At 41.5% G+C, this 27,950-nt stretch overlaps 1 protein-coding gene across 6 annotated transcripts in view; it reads left to right on the top strand.

Moving 5' to 3' along the window:
* Window positions 1-27,950, top strand: part of PCLO (piccolo presynaptic cytomatrix protein) — a 522,276-nt gene that overhangs the window by 332,144 nt on the left and 162,182 nt on the right. For all 6 annotated transcript variants that reach the window (XM_074942561.1, XM_074942563.1, XM_074942562.1 and 3 more), the window contains exons 9-10: window positions 4,805-4,886; window positions 27,333-27,458. In XM_074942561.1, coding sequence (XP_074798662.1) covers window positions 4,805-4,886; window positions 27,333-27,458 — 208 coding nt within the window. The remainder of the gene's footprint in view (window positions 1-4,804; window positions 4,887-27,332; window positions 27,459-27,950) is intronic.

Raw genomic sequence — 27,950 nt, 5'->3', positions numbered from 1 at the left:
GGAAGTACACAATCAGGCACAGCAGAGACAAAAAAAAAAAAGCAAATAAAATACAGAACTGTGTTAAACATAAACTACTAAAAAAATAAAGACAAAGTTTAAAAAAATATTTGACAAGGTAAGGAAACTTTTTTTGTGCTTGTTTCATTTAAATTAAGATGGCTACAAACCTCATTCTCCTTCTGCGTAGAAAAGTTTAAAGGTTATATTAAGTCAATGTTCAGTTGTAAACTTTTGAAAGAACAACCATAATGTTTTGTTCAGAGATACGAACACTTCAGAGTTACGAACAATCTCCATTCCCGAATGTTCTAGTGTTCTACTTAGGAGTAAGAGGTGTTCTAGAAATGGCATGCTGCCTGAGCTACTTCTCCCACATCTGACCGGTGAGATGAAGCTGATGTGACCTTTAGTTTGCCATTGGCCTGATCCTGTACACGTGACTCAGACAGAACTTCTGTTGAAGGCAATGGTTCTTAATAGAGGAGGGGGTCAACAGAACTAATCACAATTATACTCATTGAGCACAAAGACTATGCATGCTTAGAGCTGCTGGCCTTCCTGAAGTGGATGGAGCAAAATAGGGGCCATGATCCTGGTCCCATTCTGCATTATCCAATGGAGATGGCTCTGCACAGAATGGCACTTGTGCCCTTTCAAAGAGTGTTGCAATGGCAGCATTCCTACTGTGAGCTCCTACCTCTGCACTGCATCAAAGAAGACCATTGGCTTATGTGTCACTGTCAGGCTTTGGGAATCATGGCAGCAGGATCTGGCCCAAACTTTCAGGTTAGGGAAGAGGTGTGATGTCATTAAAAAGTGAGCTCACCGAAGCTTTACAGGACTGATCTAAAGCCCATTGATTTCAATGGAAAGACTCTCAAAGACTTTAGATGAGGCCCCCAGAGCAGAATTACTGGATATGCAGCACTAAGGAGAGAAACTCCTGTTAACTGTCCTGTCCTCTGTACTATAGAATCTCAGGATTCTTGTGTCTCCCACTAAACCTAATTTTCATACAGAGAAGTGCCTGGGCATAATATGTCACTGTGGAAAAAAAAGACGTCATAACTAAAATGATTTCCCATGTCACAATTCAAAAGAGCCCCAGCAAATTTATCCAGCATTCCCAGCTGTTTAACAACATAAAGATGATTCACTCTTCAGAGAGACTTCAGCTGACTAATAACATGAAATGTGTGACCAGTGCCACGGGGTCTGGAGGGAACACATCACTCTTACTTAGTTTTGTATTTAACTCACTGGGTTACAAACCATGGGGGCCTGCTGAGTAATCTGCTGAAAAATGTGACCCGAGTCCAATGTCTGCTTAAAATACGAGGGTTGTGCATTGGAGTGCACACTGTAAGGGTGAAATTAAACTGTGGAGGCCACTGCAGTGTCAGCCGTGAACTGGGAGGATTTTGAGTGGAGTGGACTGCGCCTCCTTGAATGCTGTGAAAAGGGTCTTTGTAGCTGATGTGTTGATCCATTGGTACCAATACCCCATCTGACTGGCACAGGGGGGCTGCAGGTTCAGCCCTGTGACCTAGTTCTAGGTTTGGAGGGTGCAGATTTCCTCCACACATGCACTCCGTTTGTATAAACATCCAGCATCTCCTCTCACATTGGCCAGATTTACACTGGCATATGGAGTCATGCCTTGTTTATGCCAGAGTAGCTGAGAGGCAAATCAGATCTGAAGCCCCAATATTCAGGCTTTCTGCAGGTGGAATGTAGTTCACCCTAAATGAATTACCAGGAACAGAATGTGTGAACAAATGGCAATCTTACCATGTTTGTGTTCTACATTGTCTGTTTGTAATAGATGAATATACTTTATAGAAATGCACATGAACGACTGGTTGATGTAAAAACACCCCCAATGATCAGAGATGACATAACCATTCCCACTAGCATTACCTATTTTCAGCAGCATCTTTTGCCATTCATTTTTCTGCCTCTTTCCTCTCAGCTCTGACACACTGTTCTGCAGCTAACAGCCTAATATAATCTTCAGTTTAAGCACTCTTTCCCACCAACAATAAAGTAGACTATGAAGATGTGGATGCCAATAAACTCTGATACTTTTATTCATAAGCGTATTTATTACCAAGCTTTACACTGATCATAAAAGTCTGGAAGTGGAAGTAATGAGAGAGCAACAGACTAATGCGAGTGCCGATCTATTTTCTCTGATATGCCAGTCAGTGAAACATGAAATATGGTGGTGTATATTTTTGGGATTATTATATATCCAAAAAATGAAGATTAAAAAAAATACATTGGAATTTGCAGTTTATAGGCCTGAACCTCACCTGTGATAAATTGACATAACTCTGTTGATAAAAATGGAGCTATGTTGATTTATCCCAGCTAAAGATCTGGCCCAATGTGCTTATAGAACTTCTTTGACTATTATTTTACCTTATTTTTTTTTAATACTCCAGTAGATATATACCTATAAAAATGATTCAGTGTAGCATTCAGACAATATAATTGCAGTTAACCAACTTCTGTAAGATTTCAAATTGATTATTTTAATAATAATGTTACTTGCTATATTTTGCTAATAATGTTAATTAGAACCAAGATTCGGATCACTTGTGTTCATTAAAATCCCATACTACTTTGAGCAACAGTAGACAATGTAAGTAAGTAGATTCTGCATACAGTCCCTGCAGTCAGTTTTGACTTGTTCTGTAGTGCTCATGTGCATTGTTAAACTCATGGGATACCCCTTAATTAGCTTTTATTTAAAACTCCAGTTTCACAGCTGATTTCATGAGGCAAAACAGGATAAAGTAACTTGTGCAAGACCGTAGCCACTGAAATCACAGGTAATTTAGTTACTGACTTCAATGGGGACAGTAGTTCAATTCTGTAGAGCTAGCACAGTCTAAACTAGGATAGGAGGTATGATCTAGTTTTCCTTCTTACCTCTGCTACTGACCTGTGTGAATTTAGGCATGTAACATCACCTCTCTGTTTTGCCTCCCACCTTGTGTGTATTGTGTATTTATATTATAAACTCTTTGGGGCAGGGACTGCGTTGGTAAAGTATCTAGTACAATGGCTGTTGAAGCCTCTACATGCTACTTTAATCAAGGACCTTTCTAGTACTCATTTGTGTAGGCTATAAAACTTGCCCTTTCCAATTTGTACGAACAAGGCTCACATTTAAAATGTCTTCTAGTTTAAATGATTCTACTAATTTGAGAGAGATTCTTTATACTTAATATGAGGTATACTAACAGAACCAATAATATCCTCAAGGCAGTAGACACTGACCGCTGTAGATGGATATAATAAATGAGTAAATATGAAAATAGAATAGCAATTTACCTCAGAAATCTTCAAAAGAAATCAAGATGTACTCCCATTGCACATAATTTCAGTTTGATCATAGTCACTAACTGAAGCAAGACAAAAGAGGATTGTTGTGACTCGACCAGCAAATTAAATCAGAGGCAGTGAGGTCCCGTGGAGAAGGCACCAGTAGTTTATTGTTATTAAATAAACTACTGAAAACTACATTACTGCTTGTATGCTGACCCATTGTGATATGATCATCTGTTTTTAAAAGTCTTGTCTAACAGAAGAATATGTGATCCCGGCAGGAAATTCATTGCAAACAGATTTGTCATTTTGAGAGACAGCTGCAAAATAGTTTCCTAACTCTATCTTTTATACCTAAGCTCACAAGGAAGTGTCTTAAACTCCACATGTGCAATTGGTGATCATAGAAAATAAAAGGCAGGGAGATTGTGGATTCTGTTCTAACACTGAAAGATGAAAGTGGGGGACAAATTGGGGTGAAAGTGTCATAGGCATAGTTGTGCATCAGTCTTTCCACATAGTCCCTTTCTGCAGGGACAGACAGAAAGCATCTGTAACCCTCTGGTCAGTGTATGTTTCATGTCCCTCCCAATGCCTGGTCTAGAGGGGCTGTATAGCACTGTAGCACAAGTTGTAGAGACTCATGCTTTCAGCTCCAGAGATCCATGCTGTCTGCCAAAATGGCGGCTGTCACACATCTTCATATAAATGATATTCCTAAAAGTTTTAGGCTGGCATTTTCAAAGGAACTTTAAATCTTGACAGTCAATGGGGGTTGGGCATCTTTCTTTGAAAACACCAACCTTAAAGGATTAATGAATGGAATTAAAAAAGAAGTCTGAGGGTCAGGCAAGAGAGGAAATAAAATATGTGCTTATAGATGAGACTGAAAAAGAGTAAGAGCCCCTATCTGACTATATAACTTGTGCTTTGTTTATTGTACTATGGTGAGGGGTATGTTAGCAATGCCTAAGATGAAAAGAGATTCATTCAGAATATGTATTTTTGGTGAGACCAAAGCAATACTTCATGGAGCTTTATACATATATCCACACCTTCATCTTATGCCTGTTTGCATTCCAACTCTCTCCTTATGCATTACACAAATCCCATGGTCAAAGGATCAACGGTCACGCTGCTTTATGGCTTCCGTTAGTGGATGTGATAGAACAAAGTAGACAATTTCAAGTCCCTAGGAAATTAAACAAAAACTAAAGCTGGCCTTAAAATTACTCTAGTAATATGGAAGTAATGCCCAAACACTCATGTGCCTGTTAACAAATGTCCCAATTTGTGGGTTAAAACTCTGGGGAATGATTGAACAAGGATGAGATATGATTGTCAAATATCCCCCAACCAGATATATGTTTTGTAGGAGCGTTGTTTGTATGACTGACTTTTTTTAAGTTATTAAAATGGACATGCTTTACATTTTTTTATGATATGCATGTTTTATGTTCCTCAGATAAATGGGAAGCCTCTTCAGTACATTTTCCCGCATGCAAGACTCAAACTACTGAGAGACCCAAAGGATCACACTGTATCAGGTAAAAATAATAAAACCCAAACAAAATATACACCTGGTTTTATTAGAATGCTTATTAAGTAGCATGCACATGGTTTGCAATGCTCATGATGGTTGCTCAGTCCTGTAGGAAATGTACTGCTCATCTTACATGTTTTTAGTGATAACAGAAAACAGTGACCTACAGAAGTGGTCATGAGACTTTGTTAAAAATAGACAAATTACTGTAAACAATTTGATACTGAAAACACTTAAGCAAGTTGGCTGTATTAGTGAGATATATCAGGAGGCTGTATGTCTGTCACTCTCTATATGTCTGTCCTCTTCATATGACAATCTCATATAGAATTTAATAGGGATGAAGCCACTAAAGATCTAAAGAAATTGAATAGGCTTGTGTAAAAATTCAAAACTTGCAGAATTTTATGAAGAATTCTGCCCTTTCTGTAGAGTTTCTGGAACTACCCCAGAGAAGCAGTATAATTCTTTATTAAATTATATCAGATAGTTAAAAAACCTATAGAAAAGTTATTGCTTTCTGTTATATTCTACAGAAACTTTTCTCCCTCGTCATCCCTTCACAATGTGTGTGTGTGTATAGAGAGTGAAAGAGATGGGCTGAGAGCGGATATGTGTTATTTTGTATCCTATTACACGGGCTACAGCGGGTGAATCAGGACCAGTGCTGCAGTACAATTCTTCTATGTCAGAGTGTAAAACACCTTCTATATCAAGAGCTAATAGGTGCTAGGTCTGTTTGTTGTTTTTCAGAATTGTACATTTTTTTAATAAGAGAGTGTATTGATTAGGAAGTAAGTGTTTTTCTGTGGAGATACATGCTATTTATATTCTGCCAGAGTTGTGTAATTTAGGCTTTTGTGGTTTTGTTGCAGAACAATCAGACTTTCTTTTAACTACTATTGAAAATTCAAATAGCATATGTCAAAATCCACTTCTGTCTGGAAGTAATTACTTGTTGCCAACCACTGGTTTCCCTCCAGCATTTAATGGGAAGTAGCATCATGTTTCGTTGCATTGCTATGTATTGCTTTCCCAGCATTTTTTGCTGAAAATCTCAATTATTTTCTCACATCCTCCCCCTGTCTTTCAGGCATGTAAACAAGAGGGGCACTCTCATGTGCCCCTTTCTGGCTGGGGTGCCTCTGTACTGCCCTGATTTTTATCCTCCCTCTTCCAGGCTCTTTTAAACAGACTCCTACACATTTGCTTATCCAATCACTCAAAGTCCCCAAAGTCCATCCCAGGGCACAGCTTTTACCTCAGAGCCTGGTGTTCACAGGGTCCTTTTATCAGTTCTTAGGAGGTGCCCCATTCTGGGGTTTGGCTTGCCTCTGCCTTGCTCAGAGCTGACTCTCTTACAGACGTCCCAGAGTCAGCTCCCGCTTCGAGAACTGTTTCAGGGCTTTTATAAGGAACCAGCTGAAGTTCCCTCCCTGGTCCAGGTATTTCTGGTTGACTCATTTAGTAAGTTCAAGTCTCCTGCAAGCAGCTCTTTCCCTCCCTTTGCTCTCTCACAAGGCGTTGAAGCAGTTTTCTCTCTATATACTCCCTTGGCATTAATTTCTACAAAACAGATATTGCACCCACTAATTAATTTAAAATACTAGCTCTCCCACTATCCCAGACTGTAGAGTTTAAAAAGACAGTTCATACCCTTTGTACAGCCCTGGGCTCCTGAAGTCAATTGGAGTTACTTGTAATCCTCCTCGGGATTTCTTGCCCTGCAGGGAAAGGAATAATGCTGAGATCCAAGCTGTTCTCTTTCTGAAGAACAGGTGGAATTATAGCCGCATGAAACTAGTTACCTCATGGTTTTATTTTGAAGAGGGCCTGATTCTCTCACCACTGTTGTTGTTATTTACAGAGTGTAAACTGCTGCCTAACCTGAATCCTCCACTGGCTCACACCAATGGCAGCATTTCACATCCACTGTGCACAAATGTAAATCACCATGCAGGATGAGAAGGGATGGAAAATCAAGCCCTGTATATTTAATTCCTCTTCACCTTCTGATACTCTCAGTGTATAGGGTTATTTTTCTCAGGCTCCCCTTCAGCCACTGTGATAATGTGCCAAATAGTGTGCACTTGCCAGTCACAAGAGAAATCACCATTAAGAATGGTACAACTTGCCTATGGGAATCAGTATTTAAAAATATTTGTGTGTATTGCACAAGGTCTCATGGGCTCCTTATTGGTGGGTTAGCACAAGCAGACAGAGTCCCCAGAATGGTGATACAGGCATGAGCTCAGTAAACAACAGAGCGGCGTAAGAATGTATTCCTGGAAGAGAATTCAGAGGAACCTCTCCTGATGCTGCCGGTGCCTACTGGTACATGATAGCTTCACTTTCTCCCTCAGGCTGGAAGAACACACCCTAAAGTTCCCCCCAGTCACTTCCTGACATGGGGCCCTTCCCCTCTGGGAGAAGCTATTGTCTGCAGATGTGTCACACAGAGACCTAGCCACCAAAACTGGGTCCAGATTTTCAGAACAGTTCAGTATGTTAGGTGAACGCTTCATGCCCTTTGAACATCTGTCCATCGGTGTTATGCTGGGAGCAGCTGGCTCCTGAGCCCCCTTGAGAATTCAGCATTATGAAGGATTGCTGTCCCTGAGTTACATATACTGGGAAACAGAGCATAATGTGGTAGAAAGGCTAAGTTCCCAAACAGAGAAAAGGGGAGAGGAGTGACTCTTGATTATATTCCCTCCTACCCCCAGAGATGTCTGGGGCACTGCCACTCCACAGTGTTTAGGACAGGACAGCATGGAGCCAGGGAGCCTGCTGACTTGTTAAGTGGTGGGCTTCACAGTGGAAATTTACTTATTGCTGCTTGGAGCAGAAGATATTCCCCTCCCTCCCACTCCTGGTGACTTCTGTCTCTCTTGCACTTCAGGTAGGTTGCAAATGGAGGGGGATGGTGGTTAGTCAAAGGCAGGGCAGCTGCTGTCCGGGAGGAGGTAGGCAGGAAAACAGTTGAAGGCTTGGGATTTGCATATTTCATTCCTCACATATCTTTGAGGTAAATGGAATTTTGGGCCTCCTTTGCATGCCAGCCTTGCCTCGCCCTGCTCTTCTGAGGAGGAAAACTGGTAGAAATGCTGCAAATTTAAACATGCAGAGTTTTCTGCATGCTGGGGTTTTATGATCTTGGGTGGTCTCTCCCAGAAGCCACATTGCCCTGCTTGTATTTGCTATTATAAAAATAAATCGTTTGACCAACCAATACCAACAAACTGGTGACCAGTTCTAGTTATCATCCAAACAGTGAATGAAGCTGTTTTTATAATACCAGAGGCAGAGGAGACCTTAGAAATCTTTTATACAGTTCCAGGTCATTTAAAAGTGTAATAGTTAATTAATACATATCTTAGAAAGCCCACCAGCCCCACCACAGCAGAGGTGGCGCAGCAGCAAGATAATTGGATGATCCTCTATATAACATAGCATCTCCACATTTAAAAACAAAAAAAAGCAGAGGTGTCAGAATATTCAGCCAGTCAGATGATGTGATCAGCTAAATTTGTAAGCTATTCGGGGCAGAGATGTTCAGTTATTGTACATTTGTACAGTGCCTAGCACAACGGAGCAGTGACTCAGTTGAAGCTAATAGAGGCTATAAATGTTAAATATTAATAGTCTCAGATCGTTTAAATCCATTTCAAACAGTCTGAAGTGATGCTGCATACCTAGCACAGAGTCTTATTTAAAATGAAAGCAGAAAATACAACACTCACATTACTTCCAGAGTTGAGGGCCTGTCGAGCCTATGCCTTAGGCTGTCTCGGTGCACACCCAAAAGTTTCCCACAGATTTCGCCAGGAGAGTGAGGTGCTGAAGGCAGGGGCATGCCATCTCTGTATGCAAGGCATGAACTTCATGGACTCTGTGCCTGGACCGGTTGTCCAACTGAAGGGCTGTGGACTGGGATCCAGCTCCCAGGATGGTTCCGTCTGGCCTTCAAAAAAGTGCTCAGATACTACAGTGATAGGGCAGCATAAGAACTATATGGAATGGAATAGAATGCAAATCTTATTACAAGTCCATGCAGCTAAGTCTTCAAATTGTGTTGTCCATCAAGAAAATATGACTATCCTGCATCATAGATTCCAAGCCATAAGGGACTATTGGGACCATCTAGTCTGGTCCGCTGTATAACACAGGCCATAGATCTTTTCTGAGTTGATTCCTGTTTGAACTAGAGCATATGGAATATATCTAGCTGTTTACTGGGCTTCTACATTTATTTGTAAATGACTGAGCATGAAGCTTTTTTGATGAATTAAGCCAAGCGTCCACAATTCCTGTGGCAGTGGCATCCTCCACAGAGCGTGATCCTGTACCCGCCATACGTGCAAGCTACTCCTGCACAGACGATGCCATTTTGGACTGCCTGAGGCATACAAGGGAGTTGTTGCATGCCTTACTAAAACTGGCCCAGTTTGCTATTGGCTGATGGAATGAAGGACTGGACCCCTAATGATCAATTAGTTTTCAGTCCTGTGAGAGGCTACTAAGATCCGAGTGTGACTTCTTTGTGGGAAAACTGAATGGATCTTGCCTAACTGCCCCTCTTTTTCTGCATCAGTCACCATCCCCTAGAGCTCTCAGCTCTTCTCTGTACTGCAGGAAGGTTTATAGTACAAAATGTCCTCAACGCATTTGCCAAAGCCCAGCAACCGGCCTTTTACTGCTAGGCCTGAATAAATTGCCGAAGGGTTTTGTCTCCAAAGATTCGTTAATAGTTTTCAATACATTTGGAAGGAATTGGCATCGTTGTGCAGCTCAGATGCCAAAGCAATGATGGCAGTGATCAGAGAATGATAATGTCGGAGCATTTAATGATCCAGAAACACACTGCTTGTTTTCACTCAAAGTCTACTTGTCTCTTATGGGTCCTTGGCCACAGCCAGCAAGAGAGTTCATTTTAGCATGCTCGCATTTTCCCTTCTGGTGTTTAAAGCAGAGCAGTTACAGCTGGAATAAAAGAGGGCAGAGGTGGCGGCGTGAGACAATAAGGGCGCTGGCAGCAGCTGCTGCAAACATTGCAAGAGCGACACACACACATTGTCTTCCTCCTCCTGGTCACAAGACCCTTTCTCATGCAGGATGAAGGCTCAGCATGGCAGGAAATCTCAATAGCTCTGCACGTCTGGCTACATCCAAGTATGGGGTAGCCCATGGCTGCAGCATATCATCATGTGGGACTGAATTACAGTGCCAGAGGCAACGCTTCTTTCCCAAATGTACGGTGTCAAGCTGTCATCTTTCCAGTTCTGTCCCTGCAGAGCAAAAAGCACCTGTTAGTTGCAAGGCTGTCTGTGCTGCAGGACACCCTCCCTGATGCCCCTTTGTGTGCAGGCAGAGCCGCGGTACAGGGAGGAGTCTGCACTGAATATGCTAGTTAGTTCTGGGCAGAGGCTAGGCCTCTGGATCGTGACTTCTGCAGATCTACTGTTCAAGAAACCACATGCAGGAGGGACTGGGCTGGACATGGCTGCAATGAGGCTTCAGAGATGCTTTGAACCCTACTTATAGTTTGAGGGGTTAGTTTCTCGCTCCTTCCCCTCCCCCGCCATAAAAATCAGACCTAATACCCTAAGCAGAGCAAATTTACTGGGCATTTATTCAGGGAGATGGGGGTGGATTTAACACAATTTTCATATATCAAGCCTACATTGCTGGACTTTTTTCCTAGTGTATATATTTTGGGTTATTTCAGCTTCAAGTCCGTTCTGACAACAAAACCATAGATTAAAATGCAGACGTGTAGTGAACATAAGGAACTATTACCAGGCAGATAACGAGTGCATGGAACACAGGTACAGTCCAGGTTTAGCTGGGGTGGTGGCCATGAAGATAAGGGAATGGGATATAACTTGTTCCCGATGCTTCACCTAGAGCTGGTGCTAGCCTATTGGGGGCCCTAAGCAGGAATATTTTTCTCCCCCCCATACTAAAAAAGTGAATGGGGGCCCACTTGAGCTGCTCGAAGCCCTAAGCAATTGCTGAGTCTGCTGATGCCTAGTGCTGGCTTTGAGTTCACCCTTCACATAGGGACAGCTGCCTCCATCCTGGAGTGTATGTGGGGTGCCCCTGCTTCCATGGGCCCAATACCCTGGGGACTGGAGATGATCCTACCCTTCCCCAGAGACCAGCACACAAGCTCTCCCTGATCATGCACAAAGACACACACAGGTGAGGGGAAGGGTTTACCCCTAAACAATGATGATCCCGGCTCATGGACCTCTTCCCCTTCTGAGCAAAATGAAAAGCAAGTAAACATGAGGGGAATGGAAAGGAATACAGATTTATGTGGCTGGGATCATCCTGTGGGATTCACCATTGCAAGTGGTGAGGGAAGGTGGGGCTAGGTCACTTAATGAACGTAAGTAGATGTTTGTCATATTACTTAATGCACTGCTAGAAAGTGCTCATATAGTATAGTGATAGGGCAGCATAAGAACTATATAGAATAGAATAGAACAGAAAACAAATCTGATTACAAGTCCACGCAGCTAAGTCTTCAAACTGTGTTGTCCATCAAGAAAATATGACTGTCCTGCATCATAGATTCCAAGCCATAAGGGACTATTGTGACCATCTAGTCTGATCCCCTGTATAATACAGGCCATAGATCTTTTTTGAGTTGATTCCTGTTTGAACTAGAGCATATGAAATGTATCTAGCTGTTTACTGGGCTTCTAAATTTATTTGTAAATGAATGAGCATGAAGCTTATTTGATTAAATAAGCTGAGGTTCCACAATTCCTGTGGCAGTCAGTCTGAGTTGTGCTCACTGCTCGGCACTTATGAAAATCAGGCCAATCTGGAATAACTGTAGGGTTTTTTTTCAAGATTCACTAAAGGCTAGTTGGGAGAACCCCAAATGTAGCTGTTTCTAACACTGCATTAGCATGATACTGTATTTTTAGCACTGGTGAATAGCAGTTGAGGAATGGCCGGTGAGTGGGGTTCTTGTGCAACAGATCACAGATCAATACTTACTGTGAAATCCTTAGGCACAAGTAAAATAAAAAATAGATTCCCAGTCCTAAAACTAGTCCTGAATTGTTAAGGACACTAGGACAAAGACAGCCCTCATTTATGCCCATGCAACCTCAATGAGTTAAATTAAATTGCATAGGTGTAACTGAGGGCTGAATTGGAGGGGCCGGGGGACTATATACCTATATCTCGATGTCACCTTTCTGGGTAAACAAGCAACATGTTTATGCATGTATGTGTTTACCTAGAAATATTTTATAGGCTTTTATTCCATGTCTGTGATTGCCCCTCTAAATAGCTCTTTATTCTGAATGCCCTAAAAAGTGTTTTAAAAAATAAGTTCCACTGACATTCAGCAGCTTAATAGCCTGCGTACTTTCCTCTTTTAGAACATGATACTCTATTGAGTGTGTGTCATAGTGTGTGGGGATTTTTTGAGAAGAGAATATACCCTTTACCCTGGAAGGTTTATGCCTGGTATCTTACAGACTGGATGGGAGAAGACATTGGAAAAATAAAGCGGGAGGGTAGAATGCAGATTCCCACAGAGAAGAAAGTGAAGTTAAAATTTTAGGCACATATGAGTGATATGAGTACATAAAGCTTGTCAAGAACATTAGGGAAAATTAGAAACCCAAGAAACGCTGAGGTAAGGTTGCACTTCGCAGATAAACACTCAAACTATCATAACTACCCCAAGATGCGGCAGCATGCCATCTTCCCTTCCTTATACAGAGACTATCAAAAATGTACAGCATGCAGCATTTGTTTAATAATTTGTCTCATCCATTCATGTCTCCAGTTACTAAGTATAATTCATGGAAGTGCTCTAAGAGCATGTGCTGGGGGTCTGAAATTTATGTATGCAGACATGCTAGCACAGTCAAATGATATTTAAAGAACTGGCTGTCACATGAGATCACAGAGCTCTTTACTTTGAGGTGCTGAACACCTATTACAACTGGGTGAACCTTCCAGGATTGAGCCCTTTATAATGATTTAAGAACAGTTGCCTTTAGTGTTTGTCTATGGATGGGTAAGGAGTAGTAGTAGTTTGAGTGCCTTATTTGACATGTGCAATGCTAATTCTGCCTTTCCTGAGCTTCTGTGTTTTTAAACTCTAATATTCTTGACAGGTAATATGCACTCAACTCACCCATGCACTCTTGTCACCTTAATGGCACTTCAGCTAAGGTTTTTCTGTGGAAATTTCCTTAGCCTTCGAAAAATACAGTTGTATGATCTGCTGGAGACAATTTATTTTACTGCAAACATTAAGAGATCCACAAGAAGGGAGGTCAAGCTGACTTTAGGAAGTTCTTCTTTTTATGTGGCATCTCCATTACTGGAGATTTGCAGCCATGGTAGCCCATTCTGTATGATCCTCTGCTAATCTCATTGTGAAGGAATAGTCCTCTTCATCCACCCAGGATACCACATCATCCATCCAAGATTTTCTTGTTTTGCCTCATGTTCTTCTACCATCAACTGTCCCTGGAACATGGATCACGCAAATGAAGTTCAAGGTGGGGAAAATCAAGCCTGAGGGCTCAGACTGGACATGCAAAAACTGAGATGCCCCAGATCAGTGGCCACTTCTGAAAAGAACTGTTATTGATTATTTGTATTGTAGTAGCACCTAGCAGCCCCATTCATGGACCGGGACCCCTTTGTGCTAGGGGCTGTACAAGCACAGAACAAAAGGACTGTCCCTGTTTCAAAGAACTTGTCTTCCTCTTCTCTAAAGCTGCATGGGTAAAATGTGGTCTAGTAGATAGAGCCCTGGACTGGAACTGGGCTCTGTTCATAGCTCTGCTGATGGCCAGTTGTGTGACCTTTGGCAAATCATTTTAATCCCACTCTGTGCCTCAGTTCCCCTATCTGTAAAGTTGGGATAATGATACTGATCACCTTTGTAAGGTGCTTTGAAATGTACAGTTGAGAAGCCATGTACAATAGCTAGGTATTAGTATTATACAAAGTTTGGAAGATGCATAAATAATTTTCCTAGAGGTGGTATGGATTGAGAAGTCTAGTGAAAAAGCCAGGAGATAAAGATAAGCAAAACAGAACAATGACTGGCATGTTGGGCTCTTTTGCTCTTCCTAAAAGTTCTTATTTTGCTACTTACTAGAAGTCCAGCTGGGTGATGGCTGGGGAGGCAATTAGAAATAGGTTTAATATAGGTCATCTTTACAGAAAGGACTGGCATTTTTGTCAATTTTTCTCTGTGTAGAAAAACAATACTATGACAGTTATTTGGCTAGCAAAGGGTACCATGTTTAAATGAACCAAATTGTGTGGGGAAAATAATTGACTTTCTTCCTTGTCAGAAAAAATTGTACATTAGGGGCTCATTTTGCCAAAGAGCAAACCCAATAGCAAATTAGCATGCATGTAACTTATATTGTGTTTTTCTTCTGCAGGAGTCAGGTTATTACAAGAGTTATTACAAGTTCATTTTGTGTGAGAGAGAGAAATCGAGTGAATACATTACAAATGAATATCCAGTCCCATGAGATGTTGTTCTGACTCAGTTAAAAAAAAGCCTTTGTCAACACTCTCTTTACAATACGGAAAAATTCTTAATGATCTTAAAACCTTTTCTTTTTGGGTGGAACAGACAGCTCGGGAGAATGGGAACTGGCTACTTACGGTGACCAGTTCAAAACCAGCTTAGGTTAATAACGCCTGAAAAGGTTTAACAGCTTCGATCAATAGTGGCTGGATGCTGGCATATGTGAAATGAATGGAAGGTTCCAGTCCAGTTCTGTGGACAGATTTCCATTTTGCAGAATTGCTGCACCACCAGAAACCTAACCAGCAACCCAGAATAGAATGTGTATGGGAAACGAACTGTCAAACCACCATGTAATCCTTCCAGTAGGATGGCCTGAGGTTAGTTTGAAGTACTGTTGCCCACTGTTCTCCAAGTGAACAACACACTTCTGTCTCTGGGGCTGTCAGTGCAGCAACTTCCCCAAGCAATACTAATACATTATTAAAAGATGAATAACTGGAATTATGGGGTTCCTCCACCCTAGCTCTTATCTAAAATTCAGGTTCATTTTCTAATGCTTTGCACAGAACTATGAGTCATAATGTAGTTCCCAGAATATTGACCATTCCCACTGAAGAGCCTATGGGAAGGAAAGGAAGCACATGGAATTTCCTACAGATTCCTCCATGGAAAGGAATGCTTCCCGCTATGGAAGAAGCAGGGGTTTTAACTTCCAAGCCTTATAGATTCCCAAGTTTTTCCTGGATCTTGAGAAATTCACCAGTGGCACAGGGGGATCCGTGCCAAATCTTTATGCCTCTACACTGCACTGTGTGTAGGGGATCCACAGCAAAGTTAGTACAGCCCCAGGCAGGATCAGCTTTCCTGCACATTCTTCACAATGTTAGTTTGGAATGATGTACATCCCCCATGAGTGGGTCTTCTGGTCCCATAGAGGTGGCTGGCATGTGGCATACATTCTGCATGATCCAAGGTGGCAGGGTGGTCCTTTCACAAAAGCCATCCTCTGCATGCTGATCAGAAGGGTGTGCTTTGGTTTGGTTTATTAGACAAACCTGATTAGCTGAATAGAAAAAAACTGAATCATAATTATGAATGACCTTCATCTATAGAACATGAATCTGTGACACAAGGATATGATATGCTACTAAGCCTAGTTGCACAGAGTCTTAGGCCATATCTACACTAACAAACTTACAGGGGCACACCTGTATCGATCCAGCTGTGCTGCTGTAAGATTGCTCGTGGAGCTGTGTTATGCTGATGGGAGAGAGCTCTCCCGTCGACATAATAAAACCAGCTCAACGAGTGGTGGTAGCTATGTCGGCGGGAGAGAGTCTGTGCACACGAACGCTTATGCCAGCAAAACTTACGTTGCTCGGGGGGCGGGATTTTTATACCCCTGAGTGGCAAATGATTTGCCAATATAAGTGCTAGAGTCGACATGGCCTTAATTAAAAGAGCTATATTGCGCCATGGGCCAAAACTTCAAGTCTGTACTCAGAACTTTCTCAGGCAAAATCCCACTGAATTCACAAGTCAAAGCTTTGCCTGAGAAATAACTGAATAAAAACTGAGGGAAGATCTCAGGATTTGGTCCAATATGCAGCAAGATTTTGTAAATTACATGGTGGTTCTTTAGTATTCAGCACAGCTTAGTGTAAGCGGGGGAATAGTCCCGCTATTGTGGGGAACTTTCCTGGCTTCTGCACTACCCCGGTGAAGTGGGCTAGCGAAAGGATCTGAGTCCTCGCTCCCACTTCCTTTACCCAGTGGCCTCCCTGCCCTTGAGGACTCCCCTTCCACTCTCCTGTCTGCCAGAGTCCTCGTAACCCCAACAAGGCTGGGCCCAGGATTCCTGGGGGGCTCGACCCCCAACCCTGCTGTGGTCACCTAGGACAGAGGCTAGGGTGTCCCCACTCCGGGGTACTCTCTCTGCCCTGGGCACTTCTCTGACCCACTGGCCATTACATACAAGTTAAAGCAAATGCAAGTTATTTAATCAACAATTAATTTTTAAAAGAATAACGCAAAATGGGAAAGGTTAAAGAAAACACATCAACCTGCTCTGTGGCCGGGAACATCACAAACAGTGTCTCTGGAATGTCGGGGCAGTTCACTGTCTGTTCCTTGTAGGTCCCAGGCCTCCCTCTCCGGCCCTGGCTGTGCTGCAGGGATGCTGTGGGTTCGACACTTGCTCTGGTGGTGGCCACACGCTCTCAGGCTCTAGGTGGCAGGGCCCTTCTTCCCAGCGTTGCCCCTGCCCTGTCAGGGTTACCAATCCCTCTCCAAGTCTGGCCCGCAGAGCCTCCTGGCTGAGGTGTCTCCCTGTGTTGGGCCCACTGCCCAGGGCCCCCCTCGCTCTCCACAGCTGCTCACCGTACCCAGCTCCGGACTGCTCCAGCCCCAGCTCCAGCTCCACTCTGCCTCAGCTCCAGCCCCACTCTGCCTCAGCATGGCTGCTGCTCTGCCTCCAGCTCCCTGGGCTGCTTCTCTGGCCCCTCTGGCTCTGGTTGCTGCAGCTCTGCTCCCAGGACAGGTCTGCTCTGCAGGCTGCTTCTGTGACTCTGCTCCCAGCACTGACCTGCTTCGTGGGCTGCTTCTCTGGTCCCTCTGGTTGCTGCAGCTCTGCTCCCAGGGCAAGTCTGCTCTCTCTGGGCTGTGCCTCTGGCTTTGGAGCTGCAGCTCTGATCCCAGGACAGGGTCTGCTCTCTCTGGGCTGCTTTTCTGGTCCCTCTGGATCTGGCACAGCTCTGCTCCCCAGCTCAGCTCGGACCCCTGCTTTCTCCTTAGCTCGGCCCCACTCTGACTGACCCAGGCAATTCCAGCTCACATGGAGGATGGGACATCCCTGACCTCCTGACTCCCTGATTAGCCTGCCCGCCCAGTCATTCAGGCTGGCCTGGAGCATTGGCCTCTCCCCATTGTTCCTGGGGGCTGTCAGTCTTAGGGTCCTGATTCCCCATCAACCCTTCCCCTTTTTAGTACTGGGAGCTAGCAACTAAAACACCCCCACTGAATGTTAGTAAGGGGGCAACAGTCCTCTTACATTAGAATAAGATGCACTGTACTGGAGCATCACAAAATATGCCTGATATAAACATGCAGGTATTGATAGAATACACTGGATATGCCTTGATAGGCCAAAATGCTGTCAGTTATATAAATCTTTCTTGTAACCATGATTTTCATGCATAACTCACAGAAAACACCAATACAAAAATATTCTACGTTTTCCCCTCTATGGGAAGTACATTTGTAGAAAAGCTTGACTTAAAGTAACTGCTATAGCATTAAATGTGTCATAAAGATTGAATTTTATAGTGACGCCATGAATGTGGCTGATGTTTTGGTTGAGCAGATTAATGTCTGTCTTTAATAGTAGATTTATCTTACCTAAGAATCCTGAAAGTTCTATGGTGCTTGATTACTATTTTGGTCTTGGAGTGAGGTGAGATGGTTCCCATATTAGGTTGCAAAGGAGTTTTGCAAAATAGAGGGCATTGAACAAATGGAGATGTGATTTTATTACCTCATTCGATGGAACCTAAACTCCACTCTGCTGAAAAGTGTAAATCTAAAGATATTTTTGTGACTTGTGACTAAACTGTTTTAGAAGCTGGAGACAGAGTATATTTTAAATGTGGTTAGATATTGGGCTGTAACATATTAGGGTTAGATATTCCCCTTAACAAAGAAAGGGAAGGGGAAGAGGAGAAAACAGAACAAGCAGAGAAAAGTGAAAATGAATGGAGAAGGATAAAGATTAATTGCTGCAGGTCGCACTAATGGCAACACAGAGGACCAAATATTCTTGACTGGAGCAGGGGCTAAGAGTGCTTTACATAGATATGAATATAAGAGCCTACCTTTAGGCATCAAAACAACAAAAATACTTGTTGTCTATAGATATTTACTGAACCTATTAACAATCTCTAGGTGCTAACAAAAGGCTAGTTTGGGTTGTATCATGCAGACAATAGTAAGGGGTGGAGCAAAGGTGCACTGCCAAAATGGGAACACTAGGAGGCACTGTGTCTCCAAGGCTCCCTGTTTGCACTGAGATGGTAGAGTAATTCATGGCATGTCTTCCTCCAGTGCAGCCACACCCTACTCTATACAGCCAGCCAGCACTGGCATGTGCTTGGACTGAGCCATGGCTCCATCTACCCTCTACCTCTCCCCCCCATTCTCTGTCCAGTTCCACCAAGGGGGAGGCATCTTCGGCACTGCCCTTGCACTCCCCCAAACATCATGGTTGTGACTCAGGATCCTGTATGAAATGGAGAGGGGCATGTTTCTAACTCCCTTCTCCTCAGTATGGCTGTGTTAAACAAGGGAATAATATAACTCCCAATGTGTAGGGGTTTTAAAAGTCACATGGGCTATCGCAATGTCTCTTAAATAGACAGAATCCAAACCTTTTAGGGATTCCACAGGTCAAAGCCAAAACATTAAACTTTACTTGAAAATTGGTTATCAGCCAATGAAATTCTTCAAGTCAGGTGTAATGTGCTTCAAAAAAGAAAAAAAAGCTTAATAAGCAGGCTGCTAAATTTTAAACTGTGACAGTTTTTTAATAGTTTCTAATGTGTAGCCCCATGTAGAAGTACTCTGTGATCCTTGCAAGTACTAATCAAAAGAGCATGGGCAATAGCCGCAGCTCGTATAAATTGATGTTGCTCCATTGAAGTCAATGGACCTTATTATGATATACACCAGCTGAGGATATAACCCTGATCTTATGGTTTAATTGCCTATGGCCAGAAAAATGGGAGAACTGAATAGATTTAATCTGGTTTCGAGGAAAGATCTTCATGTAGCTAATTTAGTTTATAAAAAGCTTCAAACTAATTCTCCTGAGCACAAACCTGAAAACATTTGTACCAATCCTGGCAATCCAGCATTGGTTTTAAAAGTCACATTAGCTAGAGCATACCACAGACTGTACGTTAAAAAAAAAATTGCACATCGCTTGTTTTTATTACATTTGTAGCACTGGTACTGATTTATTTTTTTTCCTTGTGCGATCTGTCTTCACTTTATCCTGACCTGTTATCCAGAAATACTCATCATGTCACTGTCATGTTGTTTTATCGCTATTGTGATATTAAATGCAGAAAGCTAGAAAGATTCTTTGCAAGGAAAACTAGTCTGAACACTTCGTAGCAGAGAAGTTGTAATGTTTTCTGTGGCTGATCACTTAGTTTAATTCAGAAAGGTGCCCTGTGTCATGATGTAAAATCCCTTCAGCATGTAAAGGGTTACCAGGATCCTGCCTAACCTGCTGAGCAGTCCACCCACCTTATGAAAATCAGGTCCTTTCTCAAGCTGTGTGCCCAAGATCACTAATTGCATTTGAAAATCTTGACCTAAGGATCAAACATCCTGAAGTCAGGGAAAACAGATCCCATAGATATCTATATAGATATCTACCTACTACTGACACAGTGTAGATTACTGCTCTCCACGTATATACCCCTTTCCTCCAATGTTTTGCCTACACCCACTGTGTGTTCACTGAAAATCAATTGTCCGTATTAATTGCTTCTTGCCTGCCTTTGCACACCTAATTAGACAGACAAATGGTTTTATTTTTGTAAAATTTAGCCCAGAGAAAAGATTTGCTTGGTTTAGCAGTTGACCAATATTTGCACACAGCTTCTGCATCAAGAACCTGTCATTCATGAGTTAGTAAACAAGTCATAGCTAAAATATAGGGCTTTCCTTTTCCCCACCCACCCATCAGACAGTGTTCACACCAGTCACACAAGGATGTTTGCAGCCCTGTAATGTTTGTTGCTTCTAAGAGAAAAATCCCTGCAAACTTTATCCTAAGTCATGTCTAGATGTAGGAAAACTCTCTGTCTCTCTGTCTCTGTCTCTGCCTCTCTCTCTCTCTCACACACACACACTGGATTAAAGTAGTAAGTATTTCTCTGCTGTAATGCATCCAGCTTTAATTTATGTAATGGGTTATTGATATGTATTTGGAAGAACAAGTATCCTCACCATTTATTCATTGAAATTCTTCCCATAACTCTGGGTTGCTTATTTTCTAATGGATATACTGGAGCTGTGTGTTTCTCTACTAAATGCTAAAGAGATTATATGATTTCATGAACCTCCCTACAGACAGTGCAACGTTGACTGGCAAAGATCTTATTTTTATTTCTGATAGGCACAAGGAGACCCATAAAATGATATTGTAAGCTTTTCCTGTTCCTTGTAATGAGACTTCTAGAGTCAAACAAAGCTAATGTTAGATTGCGGAAGAGAGAGAAAAACCATCTATAAATTTTCCATTGCACAGGATTTTTTTTAAAGGGAAAAAGAAAAGTAATCTCTTGGTTGATTTTAGCAGCAGTACAACTGCTTCAGCTTCTGCTGATCAGTATTGGGCCTGGACTGCAACTATCGGTGGTACAGAGCAAGAATAAACCGTTGCAAGATTCTTCAGTAATTGCTACAAACATTGAACTGTTGCTGCACGCCCTGCTGCTTTGGATCATTACTGTGGAATATAGCAGATTTAATAAAGTGTGTGTACACGGGTTACCAGACATGGTCACTCCAATTTCTCTTCTAGGTTTGATGTAATCACACAAAAACGATTAAAGCTCTGGAAGAAAATCTCCCCTCTTGGGGTCTGGTTTGATAAAGTCACATTAACACAGACATTATAAGCATGCAGGAAACCTCTTCCACCCAGGCTTGATTCATCCATCTTTTCCAAATTCTATAAAGCATCTCCTTCAGCCTCTACAGCCCTCTCACTAGGACTGTGGCAAGCTTCTCCCCTTGTATCATCATTCACAAGTCTTTTTCCTAGATTACAGGGGTTCACCTCTTGGTAGAGGCATTCTGTGTAGTCTTTACCTTTGAGCCCTTGCCTGGAGAGACCAAACATCCTCTACTCTTTCCCTTCAAGTCTCCCAGTAGAAAGACTCCTTCTCTCTCTCTTCACACTGGGTGACTGGACCTCCCTTTTATATCCTGCTTCTTCCTCCCCAGCTGGCCTTGCTGTAGCCTACAGTCATATGATCTGGGAATAAACCAGACACAGGTGAGAGCTGGGCCTGGACCTCTCTTAAAGGTCGAGCCACCCAGTGGCAAGGTGTAAAGGTTCTGATCATACCATGAAGTCAACGAGAAATTAAGAGAGGAGCTTGAAAAACTCAGAGCATAGGGCCAACATGAAAACAATTCCTTGAATTGTGTCTTCTCAATGTGTCTGAGTGTGGCAGAATCTGGCTCTTGATGAGGATAAATTCATAAATTTTAATGGAGAAGGGGCCATTATGACCATCTAATCTGACCTACATAACATAGTTTATACAATCACCCAATGATTCCTGCATCTAGCCCAATAATTTGTGGTTGAACTAAAGTGTATGTTTTAGAAAGTAATACAAGACTCCAAGAACTGGAAAATAGGAAAATGCCATTGATAAGCAGCGTGAAAATGCCATTGATTTTACCATTTTGCAGTCTTTTTATGTTCTTGCTTTGGGACTGTCAATGCTGCTGCAGTCTAGTGTATCAAACCCTGTTTCAAGAGAGGGGATGGCTCTTCTAATTTAAATCAGAGATTCTGTGGAGTCTTCAAAGAAGTGGACAGTCAAGTACTAAATCCTTTGAGGCAAGAATGCTTGAAATTTGCTACATATCGCCAACTACAGGCAATCTTTAAAATGGTGAGCCAAATTCTGGTCTCATTTACACTGTTGTAAATCTATTGACTGAAAGTGGAATTACTCCAGGAGTATAGTGTAACTGAGAGCAGCATTTGGCAGATAGGCCCAGATCCTCAAAAAATTAGTTAGGCTCCTGTGAAATCTTTGAAATCAGTGGAGATTAGGAGCCTAAATACATTTGAAGATCTGGTCCATAGTCTGTTTCACCAGTAGTGTAAATGAGGAAAAAAGAGAGCGGCAATTTATTTTCACATTGAGGTGCTGGTGCTCATCAGGACACCAGTGACATGAGTTCCTTGGTGTCATACCGAAATTGTGGGCATCTAGTTACTTTACAGAACCAATTGTGCAGTTTGATCCTAACTACTGGTGACTCAATCCAACATTTTTTGTATTTTTTCCATAGCTTTGAATTCATGCTAAAATAAAAGTGCGTTCATTTATTAGAGTTTTGAAATCTTTTCTCAGACTTTTGTGAGTATCTGTTTTCAGAAATAAGTATCAGAGTGGTAACCGTGTTAGTCTGTATCAGCAAAAAGAATGAGGACTTGTGGCACCTTAGAGACTAACAAATTTATTTGAGCATAAGCTTTTGTGGGCTAAAGCCCACTTCATCAGATGCATGCAGTGGAAAATACAGTAGGAAGATATATATATATATATAGATATAGATATATATATATACACGGAGAACATTAAAAAATGGGGGTTGCCATACCAACTCTTAATGAGACCAGTCGATTAAGGTGGCCTATTATCAGCAGGAGAAAAAAAAACTTTTGTAGTGATAATCAGGATGGCCCATTTCAAACAGTTGACAAGAAGGTGTGAGCAACAGTAGGGGAAAAATTAGCATGGAGAAATAGTTTTTAGTTTGTGTAATGACTCATTCACTCCCAGTCTTTATTCAAGCCTAATTGAATGGTGTCCAGTTTGCAAATTAATTCCAGTTCTGCAGTTTCTCGTTGGAGTCTGTTTTTGAAGTTTTTTTGTTGAAGAATTGCCACTTTTAGGTCTGTAGCTGTGTGTCCAGGGAGGTTGAAGTGGTCTCCGACTGGTTTTTGAATGTTATAATTCTTGACTTCTGATTTCTGTCCATTTATTCTTTTGTGTAGAGACTGTCTGGTTTGGCCAATGTACATGGCAGAGGGGCATAGTTGGCACAAGATGACATAGATCACATTGGTAGATGTGCAGGTGAACAAGCCTCTAATAGTGTGGCTGATGTGATTAGGTCCTATGATGGTGTCCCTTGAATAAATATGTGGACAGAGTTGGCAACGGGCTTTGTTGCAAGGCATTTTTCCATTGCATGCATCTGATGAAGTAGGCTTTAGCCCACGAAAGCTTATGCTCAAATAAATTTGTAAATCTCTAAGGTGCCACAAGTACTCCTCAGAAATAAGTAGTTGCTCATAAGCCAAACTGGTAGCTGGCTGTGTATTGAACCATGCTACAAATTCGTTTTCACGTGATACATTTCTTTAGAGTTGAGCATCAATTTCTGTCCTTCTGTGAATGTTTTGCTGAGGGTGATAAATCTTAAAGCTTGAGTTAAGGTTAGATAGCAAGAGAGTTTCACAGCCTCGGGAGATCAGTAAAAAACAGTTGCAATTAATTAGGAGTGCTTCCAGCTTTCAAGTATCTTAAAAGGATTGCATCTAAATGTATAACATTCCCTTTGAAGAGATGTTTTCTCAAACACAGTTGACAGTTGAAAATCCATAGCCAAAGGTAAACAAGGTGTGCCCTCTCTCATTCAAAACACAGTGATTCAATTTTTGATGGCTAACTGGACCTCTGTTTTAGAAAAAAGAAACTTGGAGTTCATAAATCAGAAAACCAAAAATTGGAAGATGAATATCAAAATGGTTTGAAAGATGGAAATTAAGACTTAAAGATTTAAAAGAAGAAATAAAAGACCAAGGGGAAAAAAGAGATCTGAGAAACTATATTATGGATGATATTTTTTAAGCTACCCACATTTGGAGTGATAACTTGGGCAATGCCATTGCAGACAAAAGTAATGAGGTCAGTATCTTCAATAGGCACAGTATACAAAACAGGTTTGAAAGTCTGTTTTCACAAAACCCAAAGAGTGAAAATTTAACTCCTGTTATGATGATTTAAACCCAACAAATCAGAATTTTCCAAGTTAGTTCAATTAGTTTAACCCACATGCTGATCTTTTCTCAGATATTTCTTTTAGAAATATTTTCACAGTATAATTATAAAAAATAAAATGCACTTTTCTCAAACAAAGGGGTGCATTCAGTAAGATGCTTACTTTGGGAGGGGGCAAGAAACATATATCTTTGATTGAAACAGGCATTTAATTGTAAATTCATATGGGTGGCCGTCAGTGTATTTCTGCTTATTCTGTAATATGACTCATAGTTCTGATTCCAGCAAATTAGAATATAAAAGCAAAATTCTACACTGTATAGGTGCTAATTTTCAAAGTTGACTAGGGGATTTCGCCACACTACTCGCACTGAACTCAATTATTATATACAACCATTGGCTATCACACAGGTTAATAATAAATTTTTTGACTGTGCAATCTGGGAGTCTGCTTGGGTAGCAGCTGTGACCAAGATGACAATTGCTAGCTATATCTAGCTTTTAAGGTTACAACAGTTTCTCTTGGTAGTGGACTTTGTTACCATGATCCAAATCTCTGTCACCTTTAGACTAGACCACTGCACTTAACTCTACTTGGGATTTACAGGGTGAGGTTTTCAACAGTGCTTAGCAATGCGATTTTATCACTGACTCCCGGGGGGACAATGTTAGGCCAGTGGTGGGTGTTCTTGAAAATCCCACCTTAAATCTGTTCAGAAAATGCATCTGGTATGGTATGGGGCAGCCTGTTTAAAGTGTAAAGCTGGTAGAAAAATTTCCAGTTGATCAGTTTTTGGAATTGCCTGTCAGGGTGCCCAGCTCCCAGTCTACCTAGACTGGCTGGCTACATGGCCAGCCAAGAATTTTTCAAAAATTTCCTTCCTGCAGAAAATTTCACATTTCCAATTTTTTTTCCAGTTCAGAATGAAAATATTTTCAGAATTCCAAAATTTTCCACGGGAAGGAAATTCCAGTTTCCTCACAGCCCTGGTTAAGTGTGGGTGTCCCACCCCTAGCACCTTACAACAGCACTTGAGGATCTTCACTGGCTGCATGTTTCTGGGTGAAATGTAAGGTGTTGATTTTGATGCATAAAGCTCTATGGTCCTGATCCAGTGCTGATAGACATCAATGGAGTGACCCCTCGTGAATTCATTGGGCAATAAATAACATGGCTTGAGGCCTGTTTATTTGAGATGGGTTAAATGGCTTGAGGCCCGTTTATTTGAGATAGGACCTCTCTCCCTGTGCTATGCTACCACAGCTTTGATTTAAGAGCGGGAGCTGCCGGCATGATGTTCTCTGTAAGGGCCTTCAGCTTTGGAAGTTACTCCCAGTTACAGTCTGAAAGGGATCATCTCTGTTGACCCTTCAGGGCACATTGCAAAGCCCATCTGTTTGCTTCTGTGGACTTTAAGGGCGGTGTATTTTCACTTGATTAAGTTACAGATGGTTCCCATAACCTGCCTGATGTGAAGTACTCATCTGTTTTAAGGATTGAATCTTTAATTTCTGTAAAAATCACAGAGGAGCACAGGATTGATGCATTTTATTTTACTATAAATTCATATAAAGAAAGAAAATAATAATATAGTACCTAATCCAGAATGGTGCTAAATTCCACCAAACTCCTAAATGTTTTTACAGAGTATTATCAACTTTCTGAAAATGATGATTTTGTGATTTGTTTATTGCTTACTGAAAATAATCAAATTCTATTCCACTATGTTCAACTTAATAACTTTTAAGAAGTTAGCAAGTATTATTTTAACATTAGATGCAGAGATTCATCAATCTACTACAATATCTATTTTTATCTGAATTAATTACCAAGGGTTGAAATGCTTGTTTAGTTAGAATATGTAGATTCTTCAGAACTGAAACTGTTTGTGGGAAAAGGTCAGAACATCCCGATTTGGAAAAAAAAAAAAAAAGGAAGAAGAAGAAGAAATAGTCAAAACATCAGGTTTTGATATTTTGGAAACAAAAAGTTTCATGTTCCAGGTTGAAATGCCTTTTTGTTTCAAAATTCAAACAAATTTAATTTTATTTAAAAAGGTCAAAATTGAAATGAAACATTTTGAAATAATCAGAATGTTCTGATTGACCCAGTCTGGTTATTTTTTCTTTCAGGCAATCAGTTAGCCAAAATTTTTGAGAATTTGACCTTCCATCCTGATTCAGGACTAGAAAAATATTTGAAATCTTAAAAACTGTCACTTGGCAGGAAAACCACTTCCCACCCAACTCTACTTAACATCACCACCAAAGTCAACACCATATGATTGTAGATTTCTTATATTCTGATAATATTCTTTGATGTAAAAGCAAACGTGTAAGAAAAGTGAGAGTACCTTCCAAAGACAGTATATTTGCAGTTCACGGTTCTCTCACACTCGCTCTTTACAAACTCCTGCAAGCTCCGCTATCATGTGTTCATCTAAATTATATGTATTTTTTTTAGATATGTAATAAAACTAAGTGCAGCCAGATTACACCTGCGTTTGCTGTCTCAAATTAAGGATTGTTGTACGTATATCTGCCATCCTAATTAACAATTTTGCAGTACGTTGTGGTTATTAGAAGTACACAGAGTAGGTTTTAGAGTATATTTTTAGTGTTATGGGAGAGGTTGGGTGTGTGGCTTCAGTGATACAGCAATTACATCTGGGGAACTTGGGGAACTTTTCCATAATGCTCTAACATTTTTCCTAAGTTACAAAGTGACTGAACCATACTGTTATGGGGAGGGAATCCACCAGGGAGACAGGAGACATCCATGCAGATGGCTTCCATTTCCGAAGAGCTAGAGATGCCCTTCTCTGTATCTCCAACACCTTGGGAGTTGGGAGCCTCTCCTTTTGTGAATTCAGCAGGCCCATGTTCCCTTTCCACTAGAGGAATTCTCTATTGGCAAGGGCAGTGTGGTTTTGATAGTAAAATTAATCTCCATGCTCAAGTTCAGAAGCTGCTGTGGGTGTTTGTTTTCCTTTATGTAGCTTGTGATGTGTCTTCTGTCCTCACTTCTCTTCAGACAAATATCCAATATTTCTGTCTCTGCCCATACCCAGTTGTTTCTTTCTTTTGATTGCAGGCAATGGACTGGGAATCCGAGTTGTAGGTGGGAAAGAAATTCCAGGGAACAATGGAGAAATTGGAGCCTACATTGCCAAGATCCTCCCTGGGGGCAGTGCAGAGCAGACAGGGAAGCTGATGGAAGGTAAGATAAAGGTGTCTTCAAAAACTGGCACCCAAGGAATGTTCTATTGCATGATTTGTGGGCTACATTCATTCTTTCTCCAGGGCAGCATTCAGTGCAAAGGCAGGGTGGAAGGCATCAGGGAGTCAATTACAGCTCCCCAGTTCTAAGCCCAAACCCCTCTCCAATGAGACTTAAAGCAGCATTTGGACTGTTCAATGATCAGATCCTGGTGAAAGATCCTTTAATGTCCCTTACACCAGTGGAGAATTTATACGACAGAATGGAGCTGTGACACACCCCCGGCACTCCCAGTACATCCTGTACATAATATACTGATATAGTTTCAGGAGTTCAAAACAGTACTTGCAAATATTTGTTTGAATTCTGTGTTTAGTTTGACAATGTTCTTACTGCTTATTACACTCTCTATGAACATTCCCATAAATGGGCGTTTCTTCTTACAAACAATTGAGGAATGGCTGTTCTTCATATGAGTACCTGAATTCATCT

Source organism: Natator depressus, chromosome 1 (assembly GCF_965152275.1).
Source record: "Natator depressus isolate rNatDep1 chromosome 1, rNatDep2.hap1, whole genome shotgun sequence".
Taxonomy (NCBI): domain Eukaryota; kingdom Metazoa; phylum Chordata; order Testudines; family Cheloniidae; genus Natator; species Natator depressus.
This window is presented reverse-complemented; position numbering and strand designations above follow the sequence as displayed.